Source organism: Mercenaria mercenaria, unplaced genomic scaffold, assembly GCF_021730395.1.
Source record: "Mercenaria mercenaria strain notata unplaced genomic scaffold, MADL_Memer_1 contig_1997, whole genome shotgun sequence".
Classification (NCBI taxonomy): Eukaryota; Metazoa; Mollusca; class Bivalvia; order Venerida; family Veneridae; genus Mercenaria; species Mercenaria mercenaria.
The window spans coordinates 1-13,760 of record NW_026460022.1 but is presented as its reverse complement, the minus strand read 5'-3'; the positions used below and the strand labels follow the sequence as shown (position 1 = coordinate 13,760).

General features: G+C 33.6%; 1 protein-coding gene across 2 annotated transcripts; it reads right to left on the bottom strand.

Moving 5' to 3' along the window:
• Nucleotides 1–3,928: 3,928 nt before the first annotated feature.
• On the bottom strand, nt 3,929–10,213 carry LOC128552066 (uncharacterized). 2 transcript variants are annotated; one of them, XM_053533064.1, is made up of 4 exons: nt 9,291–10,213; nt 6,277–6,421; nt 4,812–4,946; nt 3,929–4,032 (listed from the first exon to the last, which is right to left on the bottom strand). In XM_053533064.1, exons 1-4 carry the CDS (start codon nt 9,753–9,755, stop codon nt 3,944–3,946), a joined length of 834 nt encoding a protein of 277 aa, XP_053389039.1. In that variant the 5' UTR covers nt 9,756–10,213; the 3' UTR covers nt 3,929–3,943. The 2 variants fall into 2 exon arrangements, with proteins under 2 accessions (XP_053389039.1, XP_053389040.1); XM_053533065.1 differs by having other exon boundaries at nt 6,283–6,421.
• Nucleotides 10,214–13,760: the final 3,547 nt, after the last annotated feature.

Here is a 13,760-nt window from a genome sequence, read left to right as displayed (position 1 = left end):
TCAAAACTTGCAAAAATAACTTGGGGACTGACATCCTTGTAACATTTGGATAAAGAATGAAGAAAAATAGTTAAATTTAATTTTTGTGAAAAATGATCAAACGAATGAATGAATGAAAAGAAATATTTTAAAGCTAATTTTGAATTTCTTTTTTTGATAAAGAATTAAAAAAATTTAAACGACCCTTTTTTTGACGCTTCTGAATTTTGGGTTAAAAACAATAAAAAGCAACCCATGTTTCCGATTTAAATTTAAATATAATTTATGGTCTGGTTTTTTCACAAAAAAAAAAAACAGTTTTTTTTAAAAAAATTAAAACATAAAAAATCAAATAAGTTTCTTACTTTGTGCCCTTTCCTTTTCCCCTGAAATATGGGAATATTCAGAAATCGCCCTGCGGTCCCCTTGAGCCAAGAATTTATTTTGCTTTTGGGTATGAACGCGCGAACGGACAAGTGTGTTTTCCCAAATGATTGGAAAACCTAATAACAAAGCTTAAAGATCCCAATTAATTTTCCCCTAATTCATCGAGTTTCCCGATATTGTCAATTTGCGGGTAGAAAAATGTTAGAAATTTTTCAGACTGGATTACCAGGGTTAGGTACATGGGGTAACTACTGAAATTTTGAAATATGCGTACAATTATTAAACAATTAATGTAGCAGAAAACTGTTCGGCAGAAATTATATGTACATTTTTTTTTCGTGGGGATGGGTAAATCTGTAAAAAGCTTATATCATTTGATTTTAAAGAAAGACCCATTAATCTTTCCCAAAATTTTTTTGGGGCGTTTTTTGTTAATTTTTAAGCAATAATTTTTTAAATTTTTTACAGTCAAATCAGTCCCCGCCCTCCACGTTTCCACGGTTTTTATTGCTTTAAAGTAAAGGGGAATTGAGTTACGCTACCTTTTTTTTTTTTTTATAAATTTTTTTTTTTCTTAAATATTTAAATTTTAGTACGCTTAAAGACGGTTTTAAAGTTCTTTCTTTTTTTCTAGAAATTTTAAATAATTTACTTTTTTTAAAACGGGGGAAAATTTACGGGGCGTTTTTACAAATAAATTGAAAAATTTGCAAAAAAAAATTTTGGGAAAAGGAAAGGCCAATACTCCCAACCCACCCACCCGAAAATTTGGGAGCTAAACGCTTTGGGCCCCCCCTACCTGCACATCCCATGGGAAAAAATCCCAAATAGAATTTTATATGTAAATTTGTATCGCTAAATTTTTTTGGAAATTTTAAAAAGAATTTTTTTGGGAAAAAATACAAATATTCCATGTGCTAGGTCAATAAATTTAAAAGGGTCCACAACCCCGAAAAAATAAAAAAGTCCCCCACAAATGTAACTAAAGTGGGAAAGGAAACATTTTATTTATCACGTGCACACGGGTTTCACCACAAAAAGCACATGTTAGATACCACGTGCGAAAGTTTGATTAACACGTGCCACGAATAACATCTTAGCTACCACTTTTGGGATGGGGATAGCTTTCACTTCCCCAGTTGTTAGCTGACACGTGCGAACGTGAAATATTACCAACGAAAAATAATTTTGGGTATCAGCCTTTTTTTAAAAACAAGAAAACTTTTTCTTCTAAATTACAGGAAAATATAAATAAAACCCTTTCCCTTTTGAAAGACTCCATTTAGAAAAAAATTTCAGATCTTTTTACGCTTTTTCATTTATCACTAACACTGCGCCCCGTGTTAGTTATCACATGAGCCCCATGGTAGTATAACGGGGCTGTCACTTTTCGCAAAGGATAGTTTTTCACCCCGCACGTGTGAATTACCACATACCCCACTGGACCAAAAACTGCGCATAGAAAAAATAGAAATTTCCTATGCCTCGCTTTCCACCGTACTATACATAGAACAACTGCAAATTATTTGGCCGCAAAAAATAAAGAAAAAATTTTTTTTGATTAATGATTTATAATTAAGTAACAGCTGAAAGTGAACATTTTTAAAAAAAAAAGGGATAAAAACATATATTATGCTCTTTGAATTATATTAAAACCCGAATGACTTCGTTAAAATTAGTGCTTTCTTTATTACAAAAATGCTAATTTATCTACAAAGTTGGTTTAAAGTTCCCACCCACCTGGGTGGGTTTTTCCCTGGGCGAATGGTTTATCGATGACTTTAAACCCTTGCCCCTCACCGATGCGGGTTTAACCTCACTCAGATGTTAAAAATTTTCCATGTAAAGGAAAACATTAAGCCCGGGGCTCCCCTCGTCACGATGAAAAAAATCAGTTAGGGCACCTGGGGGTTAAAAATTCCCCCCCCAAGAAAAACAGGAAAATCGCTAAAGGACCAATAAATTTTTGTCAGCGCAACGTTAATCCCAAAAAAAACCAAAAAAAAGCCCAAATCGGTCGGGACAGACGATACCGTATTAAACGAACGAAAAAGGGGTTTTGTTCGAATCTTTGGACGCAGACACATTTTATCGATTATTTTTTTGTCTGTAAAAATATTAGAAAATTTATTTCATAATAAAGTATCAATACATGTCTTATATACTTTTTTAGTACAAAATAAAAATGGATTAAATTTTTCCCCTTTTTTTTTATAAAATTTGCAAATTTTATGCAAAAAGCGTTTGGGAAAAGTTGGGGAAAAAAAAAGATTAATTTTTGCTTGCATTAGATTTTTACAATGGCGATGATCCACGGACGTATTTATCAAATACAAATAAATAGGAAAGAATTTATTAATCTTTTTCTTTTCTCAATCGGCTAAATTTAAAAAATGTTAAAATAAATCGGGGAAAGCGCTAGATGAAATGATGGAAACAATTTAGGGTTTATTTTAAATTTATACCTGTTTTTTGGGGGGGAATGCTTTTTTTTTAATTTATTTATATTAGAAAAAAACATTTCTTTCTTTCAAAATTGGCATTCACTCCCATTTCACTACAAGTTCGAAAACCCTCAAAACGTTTGACCTTTTTTAAAAAGGGGCCCGGGGAAAAATAATTTTCACTACACAATTTTATTGCATTCCCCCTATTTTTGAAATTTAATTTAATTTAAAACCCCCTATTTCCGGCATATACGGGAAATATAAAAGGGGTTTTTTTAAAACGAAGAATATACGGGGAAATTTTTAAAAACCCGTATTTTCGAAAATTTTACAAACAAAACATACCCCCCTATAACCAGAATATACGGGAAAAATACGGAGTTTTTATACAAAAAAAATATACGGGAAATATAAGCCCGAATTTCGAAATATACAAATTATTTAAACCCCTTTTTTCCGGCATAAACGGGGAAAATAAAGGAGTTGTTTTACGAAAAATACGGGAAATTTAATCCCTGTAATTTTTGAAATAACCCTACTTACATATCCCCGAAAATCCAGAAAAATACGGGGAAAAATACGGGTTTTTTTTACGAAACAAATACGGGAAAAAATTTTCGTCCCGTATTTTCGTAATAACGGAATTTTTGTAATTTCCCCCCACCAAAAAATACGGGGAAAATACGGTGTTTAAAAACTCAGAATAACCCTTTTTTTAAATTTTTCCCCTATTTCAAAAAATATACGGGGGATGTATACCCAAAAAATTCCGTATTTCATATTAAACGGAAATCCGTAAATTTTAAATTTGTATAAAGGGAAATTTTTAAAAAAAACAAGCCCCGAAAAAACGCCCGTAAAATTTTGTTTTCCCTATTTTCTTTTCCCGGAATACGGGGAAAATACGGGTCCCCTACACTCCCCCTATATTAACCATTTTTTTCCCCCAGTGGGCCCCTACACATCCCAACGTCGAAAAAAAACAGCTAATGTAGCTGAAACTTAGCAAAAATTTCTTTCATTTACCGCCACCAAAAATTATATGGGTTCATTTCCCAGTCCAATGATTGATCGGGACATTTACGGGCCCAAAGATTTAAATTCAAAAATCCCCCCCTTCTTATCTCTATTCATTTCCAGTCCGGCATATTCTGGACGCCACATGTAATCGATTCTTTCTCACCGATATTGAACATGTACAAGGAGTTCTCAAATGCAACTATAAAGTACAAAAGAGTAGGTTAAATTTCTATTATCATTTATACGTTTGAAGGTCCAAACGACAGAATTTATTTTAAACATTTGATATATTTTCATCAGTAGACCAAATCATTGCAAAGTGAAGGGCATTTCATTTGCAGACAAAAGATATATCTTATCATGATATAATGCCTCCTATGTTTAAACTGGTGTCATCTCAGCACAACTGACTGATGATTTTTCAACACAGCTGTCATCTCAACTAATGCTTATGCACAGAATATAATTGTCTTTCGGTAATCCCCATGTAGAGGTCGAATCACACGCTGTCTCAAGTATGAAGTGTCTGTAGATGTAGGTTTTAGTACTGAAATGGAGTCTTTGCAGTAATACCCAGGCTCTTCTGGAGTAAGTGAACCGGTGGAGCAACCAGTTTTAGCATTCGCATTTTCTTGACTGACAAGTTATTGCTCGTAGAAAACAGCAATGGTGTGCAATTTATGAAGGGGTATATCAATTAGTTAAAGCAGCTGTTTCTACTTCAATTTACTTAAATGTTAAGTCCGTCTATTATGTTAACAGGTTGTTGAAGGTTCGGCGATGCGTATGTTCTCCGTGCTGATTGACTAAAAGACAACGCGTCTTAGGTCATTCGTCCTTCACCTTTTATACTTGACAAAAATAAGCAAAGTGACCTCATACTTTAATTTAAACAAAATAACTACTATTTACTATGGCATTAGGCGAGCAGTTAAAATACATGATTGTATATTCCATCAAATATATAACTAGATCTACCTGTATGTTCTGGAGCTAACTTTGTGGTAGATGTTGTCGGGATCGATGTCGAGAAGGGCTTTGTTGGTATCGAATTGGTCAAACCCGTATTGCTAGACTCAACGGATGTAACGTCATTCTCTGTTGTAAATTTTCCTATATTGCAAAAACAAATTAAGCAAAGTTTAAAGTTTTCTATGCAGGTCTATCGTATTTTATTAACAGTTGTACTTACTTTAATTTGAAATAATGTCCTTGAAAAATAAAGTAACACTATCAATTTTCACATTATCGCTAGGCGTAAACGGTGAAGTCTTTTGTGGAAAAGGCGTGTGTTGCAGACACTCATAATTATATTTGACAGATATCAAACATTTAAGGGATTTAAGACGAACAACAATAACGCCGTTCGTATAAAATCACAATAAAGTGTAGAAATGCTTAAAAAGTAATATCAAATTCACATAGGAGGGTGGTCAGCATTAAATCTACCGCATTGAGTGTACGCACGCATTTAATGTACACTATTAAACCTATGTTAAACCTAACCCTAACCTTTAGTCAGTATATAATACATTCAATATGTGAATTGATTTTTAATGGTACTGAATACATGTATTTGTATATAAGACTTTTTTGCCGAACCATAAACAATACAACCATCATCTAGCTCGAATCTAATCAAACTGCGCAGAGTCTTAGTAAAACTGCGGTCGGTTCTCCAATCGGTATTTGAAGTTATTTTTAAAAGATTCAGTAATCCTTTTGCCTTTCAGATATTTTAAATGTGGTATGAAAAGTGTTTTATCAAGCATAATACGAAAAAAACTTTGCTTCGAGAACAACAACTATTTTGTAGATCTACACCCTAGAAAAAAGGTGTGGCTCCCCATATTGTTTCAGTAATTGACAAAAGTGGACACATTAAGTTTTACAGATTTAGAAAATTTAAAACCATTTCTAGTGGCCCTATTGAACGCATATTTTTCGAACGATAACATATCAAAAAGTCGTTGACATGTAATGAACAATCTTTTCCAGCAGGTAACAAACATTTAACACTATTATTAACCTTAATGCTTAAATGGGTTATCTACAAAAATAAAACTTTGCGGAACGCCATGTTCCTGATCGAAAGAGCCATAAAATCACCACGAACTTTAAAATATTGGAAGACATCCTTTTAAATCTAAGTCGTCAAAGTCATTAAAAATACCATGTTTCCAAAGACTAAAGATGTTTTTTGTTTTTTTGACAAGTACATCAAGAATGATATTTTCCTTCGAAGAATATGAGCAATTTTGCAAAGACTGCTTTGAAAATTAGTAATTAGGCCTTGGGATTCAATATACGCTTCAAAAAAGTAAAAATGAATAGTTTAGGTGCTTTTTCCCTGTGAAATTCGACAATAAACATAATTATATAATTCGATGGCCGTCACAAAGGTTTCTAATCAAAAGTTGATTAAATGGAAAATATATATTACCTTTACCTTGATCTTTTGATGTAAAAACAAAAATTGTAGTAGCCACTGATGAAATTGTGATTAACACTAATATTACAACAAGTCCCACAACAAAGATCCTTTTGCCGCATTTTCTCCTTTGTCCATTTCCATCATTTTGTCGAGTCTTCCGATGAAAAACAAAACATGTCAATTATGTCTAAAGACTGTAAACATTTAGGGCTGCGTATTCTTTGAGCATATCCATGTTTTCGTAATAGATACAATGTAACGTTTGTCCTTTTTTTGAATAGATGACGATATATTTTTCTAATTCCTGACGTGATTCGCGTTTTATGTTATCTAACACTTCAAGCGCTCGTTTTATACAAGAAATTTTATGTATGCAAAGTAAAAACGCCGTAATGATTATTTGTTTACAATAAATCTCCATCACTAGAAATCGGCAGCTACATTAATAAACATTACATGTACATTAGCAGGCTATTTCAGAAAAAAAGAAAGGTGAGCTATAGCGTGTTTTCTATTTTTTCGTCACGAGCCTACTATAAGTAATATGTTATAAGGAACAGACCGTAGATTTAAATCTATATATCTACATATATATTATATATATATATATCCTACCTTCATGCAAAATAAAGGCAAAAATCAAGGAGTCAGATAAATTTTGCTTTATCTGGTCAGTGACTAGATAAAGCTTGGCGGACCACTTTTTGGATTTTTTTTTTAAAACGACTCCATCTTGTTTTTGAGAATAACTGCTAAAAGATATATTTATGCAATTATTTTTATAAACGCGCTTTTATTAGGTACGTGAGACCATGTCACAAATGTTTAGTGTATGAATACCGTATTTGCAATTACTACAGAAAGTTTTTATAACGGAAACGCTCGGAGAAACGGAAAGTGACTCATAGGGCCAATTCGTTACACTTTTGCGGTGTATGCCGTTTCGCCGCGTACAACCGGCTAGGCGTTCGTTTGGCTTGCCGGCACTGCCCGGGTCTATCCGGCGTACGCCGATGTGCGCCGGTCTTGCGAGATAGGCAAAAGCGGCAAATCATATATTTTCGCGATATAAAATCGGATAAACATTTGAAAATTTGGGTTGTACCCGTAAATGTAGAAACATACTGCAAGAACTGTTTGCTAACTTATTTGGAACAGGCCACAAGAGAAAATCATAATAAATTGATTTTTTTTATATTTGCAGTTCACGTGGCCGGCGTACGCCGAAACGTTCGTTTTATTAATAAACCGGCGAGATTTTTTTCTTGCCGCCCACGTGACCGGCGTGCCCCGGGTTGAGTGAAACAAATTGGCCCATGTATAGCGTTTGTTCAGGATTTTAGCTTTCTGCACTAAAATCTAGGAATATATTGCATCTGGAATGGAGTGTTATGCAATTGAATAAAATTATCGAGGAGACGGTTTGCCTATTTGTTCTGTCAAACGGCGTTATGGCGTGTGTTTAAGTCACGTCAATCGTTTACTTGGTGAGGATGGGTAATCCGACATGCAACTGAACTTCGGACAAAACTCCACTTGACAGTAAATTAAAATTATTCTTTAATGTTCAGCAGAACAGAGAAGTCGGAAACAAAGCAAAACAAGGTTAGCCTTTGTTTTTCAGCTATTATTTTATAATATTTTTATTTTAAAGACCTATTTGTGTAATGGTGGGGCGTATTAATTTTTATTTCTGTGCAAGACAGGCTCAGATCTAGTTGATGGTAAATTTTGAATTTTAATTAAAGAATAATTTTAGATCAGAAGGTAGGATAAATAGAACATTAGGTTAGCAGAGCCTCGACTTTTATATTTTCTCCGACTCACTTAATAAATTTAAATTTATAAGACAGTAACCTAATGTTCTATTTATCCTACTGTTGTTCTCTATATACTTTTTTAAACATAGGATCTATTTATTCAAGAGCATATTTCTGACCAAATAACTGCAATAAAACATACTGTGTTATATACTACTTTATTTTGTTTTTTTGTAAAATTTTACATTTAATCTACTGAAAACGTTTAGTAAGGAAAATCTGCGAAGATCCATTTCAAATTCGAGAAATTCCGCCAATATTAAATGTTGGCAGTTTTTCTTTCGTTCTTTCAAGAGTTTTCAGCGAATGCTTTAATATGCATTAGGTTAAATGAGCATTTTTTAAATCTAAAATGCCACAAGGACCCAAGTCAAAGAATTTAAAAATAGTTATCTTTGCACCTTGTTTAAGACAGACACATACCTAGTTGGTGGGTAATGTTCATTAAAAATGATCTTAAATCACATAGTAGAAATGATAGGACATTAGGTTACTGCCTCTATAAATTTAAATTTATTAGGTTCGTCTACGACATGCTAAATGTTTCGGCTGTAACAGACTTACCTGATAAATTTGAATTTATATGACACTAATCTAGTATTCTCTATATATCAGGCTAGTAAATCGTTTCTATATTACGCTTGTAGCCATTAAAGTTACATATCGTTACATTTGTTTATTTATCATTTAGTTACTTGAACAAAGAAGGTAAACAATGGTGATAAAATCTGCATTCTAACGTGCGTAGATTTTTTTCAGTTAAATAAAGAAGGAAGCTAACCAGTGTATATTATACAAAAAACAACGATTTAAGCGTGGATCAGTAAGAGAACATTAGGAAGTCATTTATGACGTCAAATTGCTTCATTGCGTCTTGTTTATTACTACTCACAGACATAAGATTTCGCATGATTTTTATTATAATACTGCAATGTGCATGTAAGAACGAAAACAAGGCCTTCTTGTGGTTCAGTGGTTCCTCGTTCAGATGCTCGGACATTTAAACACTCTGGCTAAAACTTTCAGGTTTATTTCCCGCACAGCTGAAGTAAATCAGGCGATAAATCAAGCGGAGGCCTTGATGCTTTGTAGGGTCGACGCGCGGATCTTTTCCATACATTAAGTCTTAGAACTGCATGTAGCTTGGTGCGTAACAATAATTAAGTCAGTGGATAATTTATTAAAAGGTTTTTATGTACTCACTCGTTCATACGGCTTGTGCCTATTTGATGTTGCCGCGTTCGAGTTTTCACTATCCAAAACGTTTTCGTTGTTTATTGTTGCGTACACCTCATCATCTCTTGTGTCTGCTGTAGACTTATTCAACTTTTCATACGTGTTTACTTTGCTAGCTGAAGATGCAATGTCAACAAAAGTATTTTCTCTGCCGACTTTATTTGCAGATGGAAAAGAGAGGTAGCCTCCAATAATTGTATCAGGATTTCTTGAATGATGTTCAGCCGGAGATTTTTCTATTAATTCTATTCCTCGTGATTGTGGTGATTCTTTGTCTAACACAGGGGTTATATACATGTCACTTTTGATTGCGTTACTTTTATCATCTCTTAATGATGCATTGTTCACTGATGATAATTGTATATTTTCATAACTTTTCAACACTTCGTAATTCTTGTCTATATCAGGTGCCAATGAGTTTTGTGAATCCATTCTTCATTTATGCTATTAAACAATTTTTGTTCCCATAATGTTCTTTATTCTCATAAACGAAAAGACTCGTTGTTTCATTGACGTCACTAAATCAAACTTTTTGTCTAGTTTCTAAATTCAAACATAACGCAACATAATGCAATGTAAAATAGTTGAATAGCCGAAACAGTTAAAAGGAATGTATTAAATGTCAATAAGATAAAATCATCTTAAATCCTTTTCGATGTGTGACTTGTGTAAGATTAGTTAATTTTACCGTATCTACATTATATGTAATAAACAACCATATACACAAGGCAGTAACTTCTATTTTGAAGCCATTTGGCACTCGAACTTCTGACAGTATGTTTTATAAACTGAAAACGTAATTATCCGTCGTTGAATGCTTGCATATCAGTTTGTAATTCCAAGATTTAATCCAATCAAACCATTTCTAATTTAACCCTATTTCAACAGGAAGTTTCACAACGTTCAATACACCTAGATTAAATGTAACACTATATCCCTGTAAACATGAAGTTATCGGGCCAACGACGGAAAACCGTCAAAGGATCGTGGCCCAACAATGAATAATAAGTATTGTAAATACAGCGGTTGGGCCAACGTTGAACCAATTTTAAATTTCAGTCAAATATATCTCTGCATTGGCCCAATACTGATTTTCAGGGAAAGACTTACACAGAGAAAACATCGTTGGCCCAACGTTGGCCCATTAGAAGTCATAATAATATAATAATAATATATTTTACAGGTCACTGTTTTATCACAAGCCCGTACAGGTAAACACGTTGTGTAGGTGTAACATGCAGTATTTAATTAATAATTAAATACTTTTTTTGTACCGATTCGTAATCTGATAGTTTGGACTAATTAAACTTAATACTTATCTGCAGCCGTAATGATATTTTGAACTATTTCAAATCTTCTACCTGAAGAATCTAATTTGTGAAAAAAATATTGAAGAAAAAAACTGCTATTATTAGATAAAGATAGAAGCAATTATATTATAATAACAAATATCTAATTTTATACAATCATAAAATGTTTACAATAAATCTGTTGAATATTCGAGAACATGAACTATCGTTAACCAAAGTTATGTAAGAAATCCCAGAAAATGCGGTTAATTTTACTCTCTAGGCGAGATTTCTAGCTGCATAGGCATTTGAAGTAAAGGAAACTATACATGTTAACAAAAACCCGATCTATTAGCTATAAACTGTAAGTATAAGTTTTTGAATATTTTTTATAAAAATGTTGAATCTTATAGAGAAATTGTTTTTATAGCCTGTATGCATGTAGTATCTATGTGACATGAACATATGTTGAATACTTTTATCTAAAACTGGCGGATGGCACTAGTGTTGAGTATTTAGTTCTGTAAATAAAATAACTCATATTCTCGTTAATTTTAACATATTTTTCTCGGTTAAATACAGACAAATATAAATTTCATACAGTTTATGTCCAGAGGTTTATGTGTATCTGTATAGTTATTGTTATCAATATGACGTAGATGGTTCAATCAACATTATGATTTTCGTTTTTTACAGGATGCTGTTCAAGACAGTAATAATTGAGCGCCTAGCACTGTGGGGCACAGGGGAAAAAAAAGAAAACATAGAAAGCTGCAACTTCAGTGAGAAAAGAAAACGATCAGACAGAACTTGGATATATAATGAGTTAAAATACAGACAGTAATTCATTTTAATAGGATTTAATCAGTGGCTGAGAAAAGAAAAATAGATTTATAAATGGCTGGAATAAATATTTTACATGTTGTAGTGATGAAATATTCGGTTATATTTCTTCAGGAAACTTGCAAACAAACGTTAAATAAAAGTTAGATTTCTTCTTGTTAAATGTTAAACAAAATTACAATTATTTGAAAATAAAATGTGTACTAAATAATTTTAGTTTTAGTCTATTTTTTCAAATTCGTAATCGTTGGGATAGCATTGGCATCCTTCTTTCGGCCAACAAAGAAATAGAGTTGGCCCAACATAGGACCAACCATGATAGACGAAAAAATGTTGTTGGCCCAATGGAGGGCCAACGATAAGTGTAGGATACCAGTAGTTGGCCCAATGGAAGGCCAACGATAAGTGTAGGATACCAGTCGTTGGACCAACGGTGCACCAACAGTTTGGCCAACGTTGCGCCAATTAGCAAAATGGCGTTGGGCCAACGTTGGAAATATTCGTTGGGCCAACAAAGAGTCTGCAGTTGGCCCAACGTTGGGCCATCGCATGTCTGCTATCTGGGATGTAGGTGTCTTGTCTACCTTTCTTATTTGAATGCAATCAAGCTTTACATTGTATACAAAGGAAATCATAAGGTAACAATGACAGGAATGAAAACGGTTCAAAAAAGTTTAACGGGTTCAAGCTGGGGTAGAAAATGAAGCCAGTCTACAGCAGCGTGTGGATGGATGTTTACATGGATATTTACTGAATGTAGTAAACGACGATGAAATTAAAACAAACACAGTAAGGAATACAAGTAGGCACCAAATTAGATTGATCAGTGGCTTAAACACCACCGGTGGGGTTTAAAAAGCTTAACTGTGCACAAACTCCACTAAATTAACATATTCTAAACCTACATGTTCTTATAGAAGGAGAACGTAACAAAACCGCTATGCGTGACTGTGCAGATGGAAGAGCAACATTGAGTTCGAAATCAAAATACGCTACAGCACAATAGAATCGAAGTACGGAATTATTATCTTTATGAAAATATCAAAAAATGTATAAGATTAAGTTATTTCAAGGCCTATTTTTGTCATACCAGAAGTATCAAATTTTAAACCTTAATCTTTAAAAGTACTCATCGCAAAACTTAAATGGAATATGTACTGTTACAAAACTTCAGTCCGCTTCCGTAATTTTACTTCGATAGAACTACTACCCTGAAACTTGTTAAAATCTGCATTGTCTCGTATTATTTATGCGTTATAGGCTACATGTTTCGAGTTATCTTTGTAAAACTTACTTGAATTGATATGGCAACAATGCATCGGTTCGGTCTCTTTGTTAACGCACTTAAGGCTTCATTTCTTGGGTAATATTCCTAAAACTAAATACGCCCGTAAGATCCAGTAATAGGTGTAAGATTGCTTTACGCATTGTTACAAGTCTCCAGTGTTGCATAAATGTAATGAAACAAGTATCGATGGATTTATTGCTCAAATAAACATTTTTAAGGTAAAAAATAGCGTGTCCTTCGTTTAAAGGGGGACACCTGCATTTTACCGGTACGCACTTTCAATAAATACTCTCTCTTTATTCTTATGGAGGCTACCGCCCCCACAGCCCCGTTCTTCTTGTTTTTTGTTTATTGAATAGATTATTGTTACAATTTATCTAAGTGATTGTAAAGGCACACCCTGACTTTAAAAATCCTAGCAGGAAGTGCGTACCGGTAAAGTGCATTCTAGCCTTTAAAGGCACTGGCCTCCAGATCGTTCGACAACAACAAAAAAAAAGTTAGATATCTGAAAATTAATGCTATAATTCTTAAGACTGCTTTAAACTTAATTACTGACAGACTATATACTACGGATCGAAACACATGAGATTATTTTTACTAATGTTTACGATGCAGATTTAAAAACGTATGTAACGCCTTACTCGAGGTAAACTGCCTCGATTATAAATATGTATATTTAACACGCATTGATCACTAAATCCTCCATAGTTCTATTAGTAGCGACAGCGGAAAACTGATTATTGCCGCGGCGGTCCGACGCGGTCACCTGTTTTCTTGATTTGGCATTTCTAAAGTAGTTTCGAAACAAAAGCTCATATTCCACACTGGATAACCGGCTATCCTGACGACCGCTGGAAATGTAACCCAGCTGGAAATATAACCCAGCTGTAAATCGGTAGGTAAAGTTTTTCATTTATTTCTATTAAAACGAAGCCAATTCTTGCAAATCAACTTGACAGTTTTGTCAAGGAATGACCATGTCCTATATATACAATTTCTGGGCCAAATACGATC